This window comes from Salvelinus sp. IW2-2015, linkage group LG4q.1:29, assembly GCF_002910315.2.
Source record: "Salvelinus sp. IW2-2015 linkage group LG4q.1:29, ASM291031v2, whole genome shotgun sequence".
NCBI classification, from domain to species: domain Eukaryota; kingdom Metazoa; phylum Chordata; class Actinopteri; order Salmoniformes; family Salmonidae; genus Salvelinus; species Salvelinus sp. IW2-2015.
In genome coordinates, this window is record NC_036842.1 from 85,267,614 (window position 1) to 85,279,740 (window position 12,127).

Consider the following 12,127-nt stretch of genomic DNA (forward strand, 5'->3'; position numbering starts at 1 on the left):
CTGGGTAACTGGATGGTGGACAGAGGGAAGGAGTGATAAAAACAAAGAGAAGACTTCTTCAAACAAATGCTTTTTAAGTGCCAGTAGGGTAGACTGCCTTTTAACTGCCAGCAGGGTATTATCTCATTGTGAAACGCAAACGTTCACAGCATCACACTGGGTCAAAAGTTTAGATGAAGCACAAAAATGAAATAGATATTTTATTTAACCTTTATTTAAATAGGCAAGTCAGTTAAGAACAAATGCTTATTTACAGTGAAGGCCTACCCCTGCCAAACCCTAACGATGCTGGGTCAATTGTGCGCCGCCCTATGAGACTCCCAATCACAGCCAGTTGTGATACAGCCTGGAATCGAACCAGGGTCTCTAGCACTAAGATGCAGTGCCTTAGACCGCTGCACCACTCAAGAGCCCATATAAATAAACAAGCAAACAAAGACTGTCCTGTCCAAATGTATTAACACTCATTAGATCACAAAATGAGTCGTGAACATTTTTGAGAAAAAATGTAGTTCCAGTTCTTAATAAGAATGGGGGGGCTGAGGTAGGAGTCAATTCATTCAGTCAATTCATGCTTTGGCCAGCATGCCAGTGTTAGTTCCTGTTGGATTGGGAAGGGATGGAATGGCATCACAGAGAGAAGTCACTGGCCAGGGAAAGCTCCACGCAGCCAACCCAGGTCACATGGTCAGAATGGTATAAAAGGCAGTCCTGACTGTGGTTGGGAACGAAGGCCTTTGACAGCTGTGCTAAGAAAGTGCTCCTTCATTGAGGCGGAATGCTTTATTGCAAATGGATTGGATTGGATTGAACTAAGCCAGGGGATCTGCCATTTCATTGAAGTTATAAGGTTTCCCTGTAGGTTCTAACATCGGTTGGAAAAAGGTACCCATATTGTATTACCATTTGCACCTGCAATCAGTTKAAGTAAAACAGTCCTTGGTTAAGGTTGTATTATTCCAATGGAAGTTTATGAATTGTTCTGGATGAGGAAAMAGCATCTTCTACTCCATCTTGTGGTCAGTTACACACACACACTTTCAATGTAGCTCTGCAATGTCTTGTGCAACACATGATATCAGGATCCTTGGGACCCCCTTCATTGAAGTTGCAATTTACAATGGTAAGGTAGGGATGTCCCAAGGATCCCTGATAGCACTGACCCATATTATAGGCCCATGGGTCACACTAACTGCAATACATTTTTGCATTACACAGAGAGGCACCAAAGCATTCTGTTTGTATAAACTTGTATCATAGAGATGTGAAGAAAAAACAAAAACTATAATTCCACTAGACTTCCAACTAAGGAAGTCTCTTTAGCTTTACAGCATTGTGTCAGGTTCACTGTTGCCCTCCTTACACACTTGAACATAAAACAAGTATTGATTTGTCAATGASCTGTGCCGTTTTGTCAGAGTCAGACCAATGGGTTGTGGAAGAAGTTGCGTATGTGCTGAGCCGTGGCCTGGCCCACGATGTGTTCCAGTTCGTGCGTTCCTGCATTGCACAGCTGGTGGATACTGGAGTAGTGCTGGAGCAGGGCCATGGCTTTGACCTTCCCTACGCCAGGGATCTGCTGAACCAGGGACATGACCAAGGGGTCTAGCAGCCAAGACACACTCCTCCTGCGGAACGGGTTGTCTTTACTTTCTCCGTGCACCTGCAGAGGAGAGGACAACTCATTAGTCAACTGTCATCATACATGGTTAGACTTATAATTTTTTAACTCTGCATCGTTGGGAAGGGCTCATAACCAAGCATTTCACTGTGAAGTCTACACCTGTTGTATTTGGCACATGTGACCAATACAATTTGATTTATTGAGTTCTAAATAGCTGTATGCCAGTTTGAGTTTAATGCGTATTTATGTAACCAGGAAAACACTTGTAAAGTGACAATTCTAAACAAAACTCTTCACTCGTGTGAAAGCATGACTTACTATTTGTGTGAGTAGCTGCGAGGCTTCAAGCTGGCTGGCAACAGGTAGCAGTGTCAGACCAAGCTCAAACACCACAAACTTCTGCATGGCAGAAAAGTACTGTTCGCTGAGCTGGGTCTTCTCCACCAGCACTATGCCCTGGAGGTTGCTGTTGGCCTGAAACAGAGAGGAGAGAAGATTAGAACATCACCAAGGAAAAATGGAAGATGTAGCATGTACATTAAAATATTATCTCAGTAGTTCATCCATTCACTTAACAGTGGATTTGTGAACTGGATTATACATTAGAATGTAGCAGTATAATCAAGTGTGTAGTAGTAGTAGTGGTGTAATAGTGTAGTGCCGAACACCAAAAGTAGACTTACATTTCTAAACCTAACAAGTTTTCTTTTGTAGTTGTTTCCAGCCACAATGTCAGTTTCAGAGACATACAAGATGCAGCTCTTGTTAGATAGATGAAAGTCCACCACGCCAAGTTCTTCTTCAAATATTGTTTTCACACTTCCAGTTCCTGAAATCAGGAATTCAACGACACCATGTTCAGAATGTAACAAACGAGAAGACTTTATTTACAATCACTCAGTAAATACTATGCAATCGTCATGTCTTATATTAAACAGACATGAAGTGACATTGTGCGCTAGCGCTGACAATGGGGTGTCCGCCGGGAATATCGATTGTTTGTTCCTACTGGTAGCTAGTGTATTGTTTGCTTAAACTTGTCTGTAAAATGTAAATGTATTTCAGTTGTAATGTAACGTAATTTCAATGACATGTGTAACTAATAAAGTAAAGACAGACTGACTGAAGTTGGGCTGGCTAACTACACGCTAAGTTGTTTGTTTACAATGTTAACCATCTAACGTTAGCTAGCCAACCCTTAGCCACAGGTTAGTTAGTTAATAGTTAATATAATAACTTTAGTTGCCTGAGCTACTGTAGCTACTCTTTGGCAAGAGACTCAGCTACAGTTACCTTTCAAACTTTGCACGAGGACTGAGCCTCTCCACTTCTCGTTGGAAATAACATGCCCATACGGGGGAACGGCGTTCATAAGAACGGGAGGTTTTATCGCCATTTTGCCACAACGATATGTCAGCTCTTTATTCAAAACAAAGTCAGCTTGCCTCCAAATGGTCAATATCTAACTCTTCTTCGATYAGGTTTAACGGCGGTTGGCATCCAATAAATGTTGCATTACCGCCACCTACTAGACTGGAGTACAACTCCCTTATACTTTGCTAAAAAAAAWTAAAAAAAACATAACACAATACTTTAAAATAAATAAACACCACCTTACTCCACTATTTAAATCTATTTAGTCCTACCTCAGGTCAACAACCTGAAAGGATGGGACACTACCACTTAACACACCCTGTAACTCTTCTGATTTTATTTTATTTGTTTATTTAACCTTTATTTAACTAGGCAAGTCAGTTAAGAACAAATTCTTATTTACAATGACAGCCTACCAAAAGGCAAAAGAACGGGTGTTTTATGTGGAGGATGAGGTCTGCAGTAGATATCTCAGATAGGGGGGAGTGAGGCCTAAGGGTTTAATAAATAAGCATCAACCAGTGGGTCTTGCGACAGGTATACAGAGATGACCAGTTTACAGAGGAGTAAAGAGTGCAGTGATGAGTCCTATAAGGAGCATTGGTGAAAAATCTGATGGCCGAATGGTAAAAAACATCTAGCCACTCAAGAGCACCCTTTCCTTCCGATCTATACATTTAGTCTCTGTAATCTAGCATTGGTAGGATGGTCATCTGAATCAGGGTTAGTTTGGAAGCTCGAGGAAACCAAGTTTAAATTGAACTTTAGCCTGCATCTTTGATATGTGCTGAGAAAAGGACAGTATTCCGTCTAGCCATACTCCCAAGTACTTGTATGAGGTGACTACCTCAAGCTCTAAACTCTCAGAGGTAGTAATCACACCTGTGGGGAGAGTGGCATTCTTCTTACCAAACCACATGACCTTTGTTTTGGAGGTGTTCAGAACAAGGTTAAGGGCAGAGAAAGCTTGTTGGACACTAAGGAAGCTTTGTTGTAGAGCGTTTAACACAAAATCCAGGGAGGGGCCAGCTGAGTATAAGACTGTATCATCTGCATATAAATGGATAAGATAACTTCCTACCGCCTGAGCTATGTTGTTGATGTAAATTGAGAAGAACGTGGGGCCTAGGATCGAGCCTTGGGGTATTCCCTTGGTGACAGGCAGTGGCTGATACAGCAGATGTTCTGACTTTATACGCTGCACTCTTTGAGAGAGGTAGTTAGCAAACCAGGCCCTCAGACACCAATTCTACTTAGCTGGCCCACAAGAATGGAATGGTCTACCGTATCAAAAGCTTTGGCCAAGTCAATAAAAATAGCAGCACAACATTTCTTAGAATCAAGGGCAATGGTGACATCATTGAGGACCTTTAAGGTTGCAGTGACACATCCGTAACCTGAGCGGAAACCAGATTGCATACAAGAGAGAATACTATAGACATCAAGAAAGCCAGTCAGTTGATTATTGACAAGTTTTCCAACACTTTTGATAAACAGGGCAAAATAGAATTAAGCCTATAACAGTTTCATTCAAGGACTAACCGTGGCTACCTTCTAAGCAATGTGAACCTCCCCAGAGAGGAAAGATAGGCTTGGCGATMATAGGGGCAGCAACCTTAAAGAAGAAAGGGTCTAAACCATTTGACCCAGATGTTTTTTTGGGGTCAAGTTTAAGGAGCTCTTTTAGCACCTCGGACTCAGTGACTCAGGGAGAATCTTTATAGCGGGGCAGGGGYAAAAGAGGGAGGAGCATCGAGGTTAGTCGCYTTAGAAGGTGTGGGAGATTAGGAAATGTTTGATGGGCAAGGAGGCATGGCTGAGTCAAATAGGAARCCTGACTTAATGAAGTGGTGATTAAAAAGCTCAGCCATGTGCTTCTTGTCAGTAACAACCACATCATCAAATTTAAGGGACAAGGGCAGCTGTGAGCTACCATGCTGTTGTTGCCTTTGGTCTCTATTTATGTAGTGTTGTGTTGTCTGTCTTGTCATGATGTGTGTTTTGTCCTATATTTATTTAAAAATATATAAAATATTTGTATCCCAGCAGGAGGCCTTTTTGGTAGGCCGTCATTGTAAATAAGAAATTGTTCTTAACTGACGTGCCTAGTTAAATAAAGGTTAAATAAATACAATAAATAGCGCCATCCTGTGGACTACCAAGTACATTGAACTGTACACTTTTTTTTCTCGATCCATCACCACGTTGCGGTCGTGATGATGCGCAGTCTCTACAACTACACGCTCGCGCTCGGAATCAGTTGAAACAGGTAAGAAACATAGCTACCCAACCTCGAACGGAATGCGATACTGTACCAAATACTATATATATATTATTGTCTAGGCTTCGCTCTTCCTCATGACAGTGATGTTGTGTAAAATAGTGTGAGCTCGATACGTTTGAACCTGAACCTCATTGATTTGACCGACCATTAATTTATGCAGTAATGACTTTCAGCTGATAATTTCATTCAGTTTCAAAACAAGGTAGCAGCTAATACCAATTGTTTGTCATGCACGACAGCCAGCATGTCACTAAATGTTTGTAAGCGATCATTCAAATACCTTTTTAGATCATTACAGTGGTCTTTGGCACTGCAAAGTTTCTCATAATTAACAATTACCTTTTTGTAACTACCCAGACTGCATTTCGACTTTTCCCGATACACTTTCAAATCAGTCAGCTCTCTAGCTAAGTTAGCTTAATCAGAGAAATGCACAACTAACAACCAAAAGCAGACTTACATTTGAAGTAAAATGTAAATTTAAGTTGCTAGTGTAAGTAAAGTTGCTACTGTAATTTAGCTAGCTAAACAAACAAGGTGCGCTAGCTAGCTATCTTGCAGTCAATATATGCGTGTCATTGGATGGCGCGCAAGATGGCGGTCAGTGCAGATAATTTGTTTTGGTAGCTGAAGGAATTATTGGATTCCTTTACCCAATTATGACCATTGGATTATTTCTATGGCCATAAAACCCCGTATGAATATGGTTTAGTTTATTTACCAAAGTAATTGATTACTTTCTGCAAGTTATTCACCTCTAAAACTAAGTTTGGGACAACACTAGCTCGCTCAAAAACTAGCTTGTCGAACGTACATGGAAACTGCCACGATCAGAAAGAAATGGCGAGATCGTCAGATGGACAATTAACCACAAAAGATAGTATGATTTTGGCTACTCCTCTTCAGAATGTAACTGTGGGGGGAAATACTGCAATGGGTGATGCAAATGTGGTGAGCACGGAAAAATCTGACTTTATCTTTGGAGAAGTGAAAACCTTCAAAGGTGACATGAAAAAAGTGAAAGTTATCTGCCAGGAAAATTAAAATAGCTGCTGAACTKGAGCAAAAGGTGAATGAGGCGGAGAGATACCAGCGCAGGTGGATCCTGAGGCTCCATGGAATTCCAGAGCAGGCGGGTGAGGACCTCAAATGCGGAGTTGTTGACATCTGTGGASCTGTCATTCCCGAATCAAAAGCCAAACTTCAGGAAAATGTAGACACCGTCCATCGTTTGGGAGGACTTAAGGATCAAGACAAGAGACCGAGGACAACCATCATCCGGTTCACCAACAGATCTACACGGGATCTTCTTTGGACGCAAGCGAAGAATTGTCAATTCCTCATCAAGCAAAAATTGAGGTTCACGGAGGATCTGACCTCAGCAGACAAAGTGACAAGAGAGAAACTGTGGCCGATGGTGGCTGCAGCTCGAAAGGCAGGGAAAACAGATTTTTTTGGGGATCGGTGCAAGAGTGATCATCGATGGGAAAGAAATGCGGCCAAATCAGAACATTTGAGTGAGAGCCAGAGCCTAACTCAGACAGAACTGTCAGGCCAAAAAACTGATTACCAGGTGAAAAGCAGCCTTTTATTATAAAAATGTACACCAACACTTGAATGAGAAAAGGCTGACCTGAGAACTGGTAAACTAAACACTAACTATAGGTGAATAACTGCTTATTGTAAAGTCTACACAATGTCTCCCCCTTGTGGGAGTAAGAATACTTTGGTAACTTTATGACCAATATTTTATTTTATTCTTTGTTGGAGAGGTTAATAATGGGATGGAAATCCTTTTGAGTTGCATATCCTTAGGAAAAACTTGTATTAGCATAACAAGGTTGTTGGATGAAGTTTGTCTTTATCTCTTTGTTCAATTAATGTCCGGGGTATTCGTAATTTACTCAAGCGTAAGGCTATTTTCCTGTATTGCAAACGGTTTAATGCAGACTTACTTTTTACAGGAGAGTCATGCTTGTTCTTSCGATCTATCTTTTTGGGAAAATCGATGGGGTAACGATATCTGGTTATCATATGGCAACAACCACTCTGRGCTGTAGCAGTTTTAAGAGGTGCATTTAAAGGGAAGGTCATCAGTAGTAAGACTCACCACTCTGGACGTTGGTAAATTTTAACAGTAAATTTCAACAGTGAAATGTTTTTATTAGGGAATATTTATGTATCCAACAACAAACAAAACAACAGGATATTATTTCAAGAATTTGAAGAAGAAATTAAGAGTTTATAGATGTATTTCAGGATATGAAAATTATCTTAGGTGGAGATTTTAATTCTGTAACTAATGTGGTGATTGACAGATATCCCCCTCCTAACAGATCCAGCATAGTTAATCCTGAGTTTAATAACCTATGCCTTGGTTTAGTTGATATTTGATTTCTAATTCATTAGATAATTCTGTAGTCAATGTATCAATTGAACCATCAATTCTTACTGATCATGAAGTTATATTCTTATCTTTAAATATTAATGGATTTGAAGTTAAACAGAATTGGAGTTATTGGAAACTCAATTGTAGACTGTTGGAAGATGATAATTTCAAGATGGATGCCAAAGATATTATACAAGACAATTGGAGGAAAGCCCAACTATTTAAGTCTTATGTGAAATATAGGCAATTAATGAAGTATGAAATAAGACAACCAGCCATGAAGAGAGGTAAAGAAATTGATTAACTTAAAAGATTGAGGGAAGATAAACTTAAGGAACTACTTTCTCTAATCTCTATGGAGGACCTTGATGAAGAAGGAAAGGGTCCGTTATTCTCTTTACAACTAGAAATGGACCGAATGTATGAAGAGAGAGCAAAAGGGGCATTTGTAAGATCAAGAAGTAGATGTTTGGAGGAAGGTGGAAAAAATACTTTTACAATTTAGAAAGAAAAAAATCTGAATTTATATCTATACATAAGCTCAATATAGATGGCAAACAAAATGAAAACCCCAAAGATATTTCAAAATATGTTTCAGAATTCTATGGTAACCTTTATACCAGTAATGCCTGTCCTACTAGTGACATATCTGCCTTTCTAGACTGTCAAAGACTGTGCAAAATTCATCGATGAAGACTTCCAAAAGTCTTGTGATGAAATTATTTCTATTAATGAAAAAAAAAAAATGTATCAGCAAGTTAAAAGAGAACAAATCTCCAGGGAATGATGGCATTATCAGTGAAATCTATAAATATTTTCAGGAGGATATTATTGAATTTATATTTAATGTTTTTAAGGAGGCAATTGATTTAGGGATCCTGCATGTTTCTGTAATACCCAAACCAAACAAAGATTCTATGCTGTTAGAAAATTGGAGACCAATCACATTAATGAACAATGATGGAAAGCTACTTGCATCCATCTTTGCAGAAAGACTTAAAGGTCTTGACCAAATCATTGACGATACCCAGTCTGGTTTTATGAAGGGCAGACATATATGTAATAATATTCTACTAGTATTGGACTTGATAGACTACAATGAGCACATTATGGAAGATGGCTTTATTTTATTTGTTGACTTTTACAAGGCATTTGATACAGTTGAACATAATTTTATTTTTGAGACTTTGATTTTGGGGGTTTTGGTCAATATTTTCAAAGTGTAATTAAGACACTTTACAATAATAGTAACAGCTCTGTTAAATTATCCCATGGAACTTCACAAAGATTAGACGTGGAATTAAACAAAGATGCCCAATTTCTCCTTTCTTATTTTTATTGGTCACACAAGTTATGGCACTTCACATAAGGATAGTTTTAGGGGTATTCAGATACAAGACAAAGAGATAAAATGTTCACAATTGGCTGACGACACCACCATTTTTTTGAAAGTCAAGAAAGCTATTGAGTGTATTAATGCCTTCACACATGTATTAGGTTTATCTCTGAATATTAGGAAATGTGAATTATTTGAGTTGAAAAGATGTGACTTAAACTCAGTATGTAATATCCCTGTAAAAGATGTGATCACATATCTTGGTATTACAGTTAGCAAAGATCAGAAGGAAAAGGCCAACTTAAATTTCTCTCCTATTGTAGAGAGAATTGGAAAGAGATTTAACTCCTGGTTGTTAAGAGATCTTTCTTWATCTGGATGTGTACTTTTATCAAAATCTGAAGGTCTGTCCAGACTAGTTTATACCTCCCTTGCCTTGGATGTTCCTCTGTCAGTAACTAAAATGGTTGATACTAAATTATTTAACTTCATATGGAGAAATAAACCATTATTTAAGAAAAGCTGTAATATGTAGCACCCAAGGTGATGGAGGTATAGAGGTAATGCTCTGGATTTTAAAACCTCTAATATAATATTTKAGATTAAATGGATACAAAACTATTTAAGAAATAAGGATTGCATCTGGAATATCATCCCCAATTTAATATTCCAACAAATTGGTGGTCTAGAATTCTTACTCAAATGCAACTTTAATATGGGTAAAATCCCTATTAAGCTTGCAAACTTTCATAAACAAGTACTTCTAACTTGGAACCTCATGTACAAACACAAWTTTTCTTCTCATAGGTATACAATCTGGAATAATAAAGAAATAAAATACAAAAACAAGTTTTGTTTTTCCAGAACTGGTTTGACAACAACATTATTTGGGTTAAACAATTATTGAATAGTGATGGACAACTATATGAATATCCAGAATTTATTAGAACACACAATGTTACATTCACTCCCGAGGAGTATCAAATTGTTGTTAGAGCTATCCCTAAAGGTGCTATTCTTCTTTTAGGAGAATATAACAATACTCCAAGTGCAACTGTTGAGGATTTTGTAGCCTCAATACAATTAGAAGGAATTGACATTTTAAACTCTAAATTTAATAACATGTATATAAGGAAACTGTCAATATGTTACTCTTCCTTCTGCTAAAATGTACTGGAATGCAGCCCTAGGACAAGTGAACTGGAACAAAGTCTTGTGTGGCTCAGTTGGTAGAGCATGGCGCTTGCAACGCCAGGGTTGTGGGTTCATTCCCCACGGGGGGACCAGGATGAATATGTATGAACTTTCCAATTTGTAAGTCGCTCTGGATAAGAGCGTCTGCTAAATGACTTAAATGTAAATGTAAATGTTGTTATCTGGTAAATATTGTATATCTAAGGTGAAAGAAGTATCATACAAACTCATTCATAGAATCTACCCTGTAAAGACCTTTATTGTACACAGATTTAAAATAGCTATTGATAACAAATGTGTATTTTGTGATTGTGACCCAGAGACTCTTGACCATTTATTTCGGGACTGCTCTTATGTCAGAAGATTTTGGTGTGAGTTAGATTTCATTTTAAAAGAAACAACTATTAATGTTAATCTGAGAGACTCTGATATGTTTTATTTTGAACCAAATTATATGGACCCTGATTTAACTTTCATTGTTAATTTGTTTATCTTTCATGGAAGATTCTTTGTCCATAAAATGAAGTGGACAGAGAACAAACCCCTCTTCACATTATTTAAGATAGAATTGAAATATTATTTTGAAATGATCAGAAAATGTAAAAACAAAAAAGCAATACGCACCATGAAAGTATTTAACAAATTGAAAACGAATCCTGATATGTAATACCCCTGTCTGTCAGGTTTATGTACTCTTGTTTGTATATTTCTGTTTTTTTGTATTTCTTGTGTTCATAATAAAAAGTAAATATATGCGTGTAGCAAATTCAGATAAATTATGTATATTTGCTAGCTACAGTAGTTTTCTGAATTTGAACCCCATGTCTTGCAGGTTACCAAACTGTCAGTGACGGTTGAAATCATGCTTGAAATAAATTTTTTGAAAGTAAGTAGCTGTCTATGCGTGCATTTCCACACAACATTGCAACTAACATATCTAACTATCTAGATTGCCAATGGGCTGTCTTCGTTACCTTGCAAATGTGTGTTGTTGCTTTACAAATTGAAAGCGGTTTCACCACCATGTTTTCTTTGACAGGTGGAGAACCCGTCCTGTCTGTGGGGTCGGTTTGTGAAGGGTCCAGGGATAGAAGCGGTCGAGAATAAAAAAGAATATGATGATCTGCAAATGAAAATGAACCTTTTCTATCATGAGGTCAACCTAGATGTGCAGAAGATCAAACCCTCAACTATAGAGTCGGGACAGGTAATAATCTCTGTGGAGAGAGTGAAGGGTGATTAGAGCTAAATGTAATCTGGAATGTTTGTTTTAGTATCTTGAGTTTAGGGTAATCAATTTGAGTATATGGCACATGATGAAAGACATTTCTTGTTTTTTAAAGTGAATGTGCATTTACAGATCTGCCTGACTGGCATAGCTCATGAAGGATAAATGAACCTATTATTTGACTGACTAGTTACTACACTGCTATATGAAAAAATGTAGCATCATCATTGTGTTGTTCCCCAGGTGTGTGTGGTGTACTGGTCTACCCTAAGGAGCTGGTGCCGAGCCATCGTTGAGTCTCTTTTCCTGGGCACCGTTGGAACCCAGGCCATGTGTTTCCTAGTTGACCACGGAGAGCGCGTCATCGTCAGCTCAGATGAGTATGTCCTAATTCACTTACTCACTCATCCCCATTGTGCCAGCTGATGCAAAGGGCAACCAAAAAGGCTCTCGACTTCTGACAGTCTTTGGCCATCTTCTTGGTTTTGCACTTGATTAATGTATGTCATGAAATGTAATTGGCTGATCATGGAGCCCTTCCATTCTTCCCCAGGATTCGGGCTCTGTTAGATACGTTTTTGCAGCTGCCCTTCTGGGTGAGGAAGTTTCAGCTGGCTGGTGTTCATCCCATGACGCTGCACGTGTCTGGAGACTGCCTGGAGAAAGCTGAGCTCATGTAAGGGTGAACTACAGTGCCG

General features: G+C 38.7%; 2 protein-coding genes across 2 annotated transcripts in view; one reads left to right on the plus strand and one right to left on the minus strand.

The window, feature by feature from the left end:
* Nucleotides 1–768: 768 nt before the first annotated feature.
* Nucleotides 769–3,089, minus strand: faap24 (FA core complex associated protein 24). Its single transcript, XM_023985974.2, has 4 exons — nt 2,918–3,089; nt 2,308–2,453; nt 1,943–2,098; nt 769–1,663 (listed from the first exon to the last, which is right to left on the minus strand). Exons 1-4 carry the CDS (start codon nt 3,018–3,020, stop codon nt 1,421–1,423), a joined length of 648 nt encoding a protein of 215 aa, XP_023841742.1. The 5' UTR covers nt 3,021–3,089; the 3' UTR covers nt 769–1,420.
* A 2,089-nt stretch (nt 3,090–5,178) lies between these two features.
* The window catches only part of tdrd12 (tudor domain containing 12), a 42,207-nt gene continuing 35,258 nt past the window's right edge, over nt 5,179–12,127 (plus strand). The window contains exons 1-5 of the mRNA XM_070443207.1: nt 5,179–5,267; nt 11,034–11,087; nt 11,241–11,408; nt 11,673–11,809; nt 11,983–12,105. Coding sequence (XP_070299308.1) covers nt 11,064–11,087; nt 11,241–11,408; nt 11,673–11,809; nt 11,983–12,105 — 452 coding nt within the window. The 5' untranslated portion in view covers nt 5,179–5,267; nt 11,034–11,063. The remainder of the gene's footprint in view (nt 5,268–11,033; nt 11,088–11,240; nt 11,409–11,672; nt 11,810–11,982; nt 12,106–12,127) is intronic.

Coding starts and splice junctions, on each gene's coding strand:
- faap24 (XM_023985974.2), bottom strand. CDS start 3,020: ATGGCGATAAAACCTCCCGTTCTTATGAACGCCGTTCCCCCGTATGGG. Junction 2,454..2,917: donor CCTCGTGCAAAGTTTGAAAG/GTAACTGTAGCT, acceptor TCCTGATTTCAG/GAACTGGAAGTGTGAAAACA. Junction 2,099..2,307: donor AACTTGTTAGGTTTAGAAAT/GTAAGTCTACTT, acceptor TCTCTGTTTCAG/GCCAACAGCAACCTCCAGGG.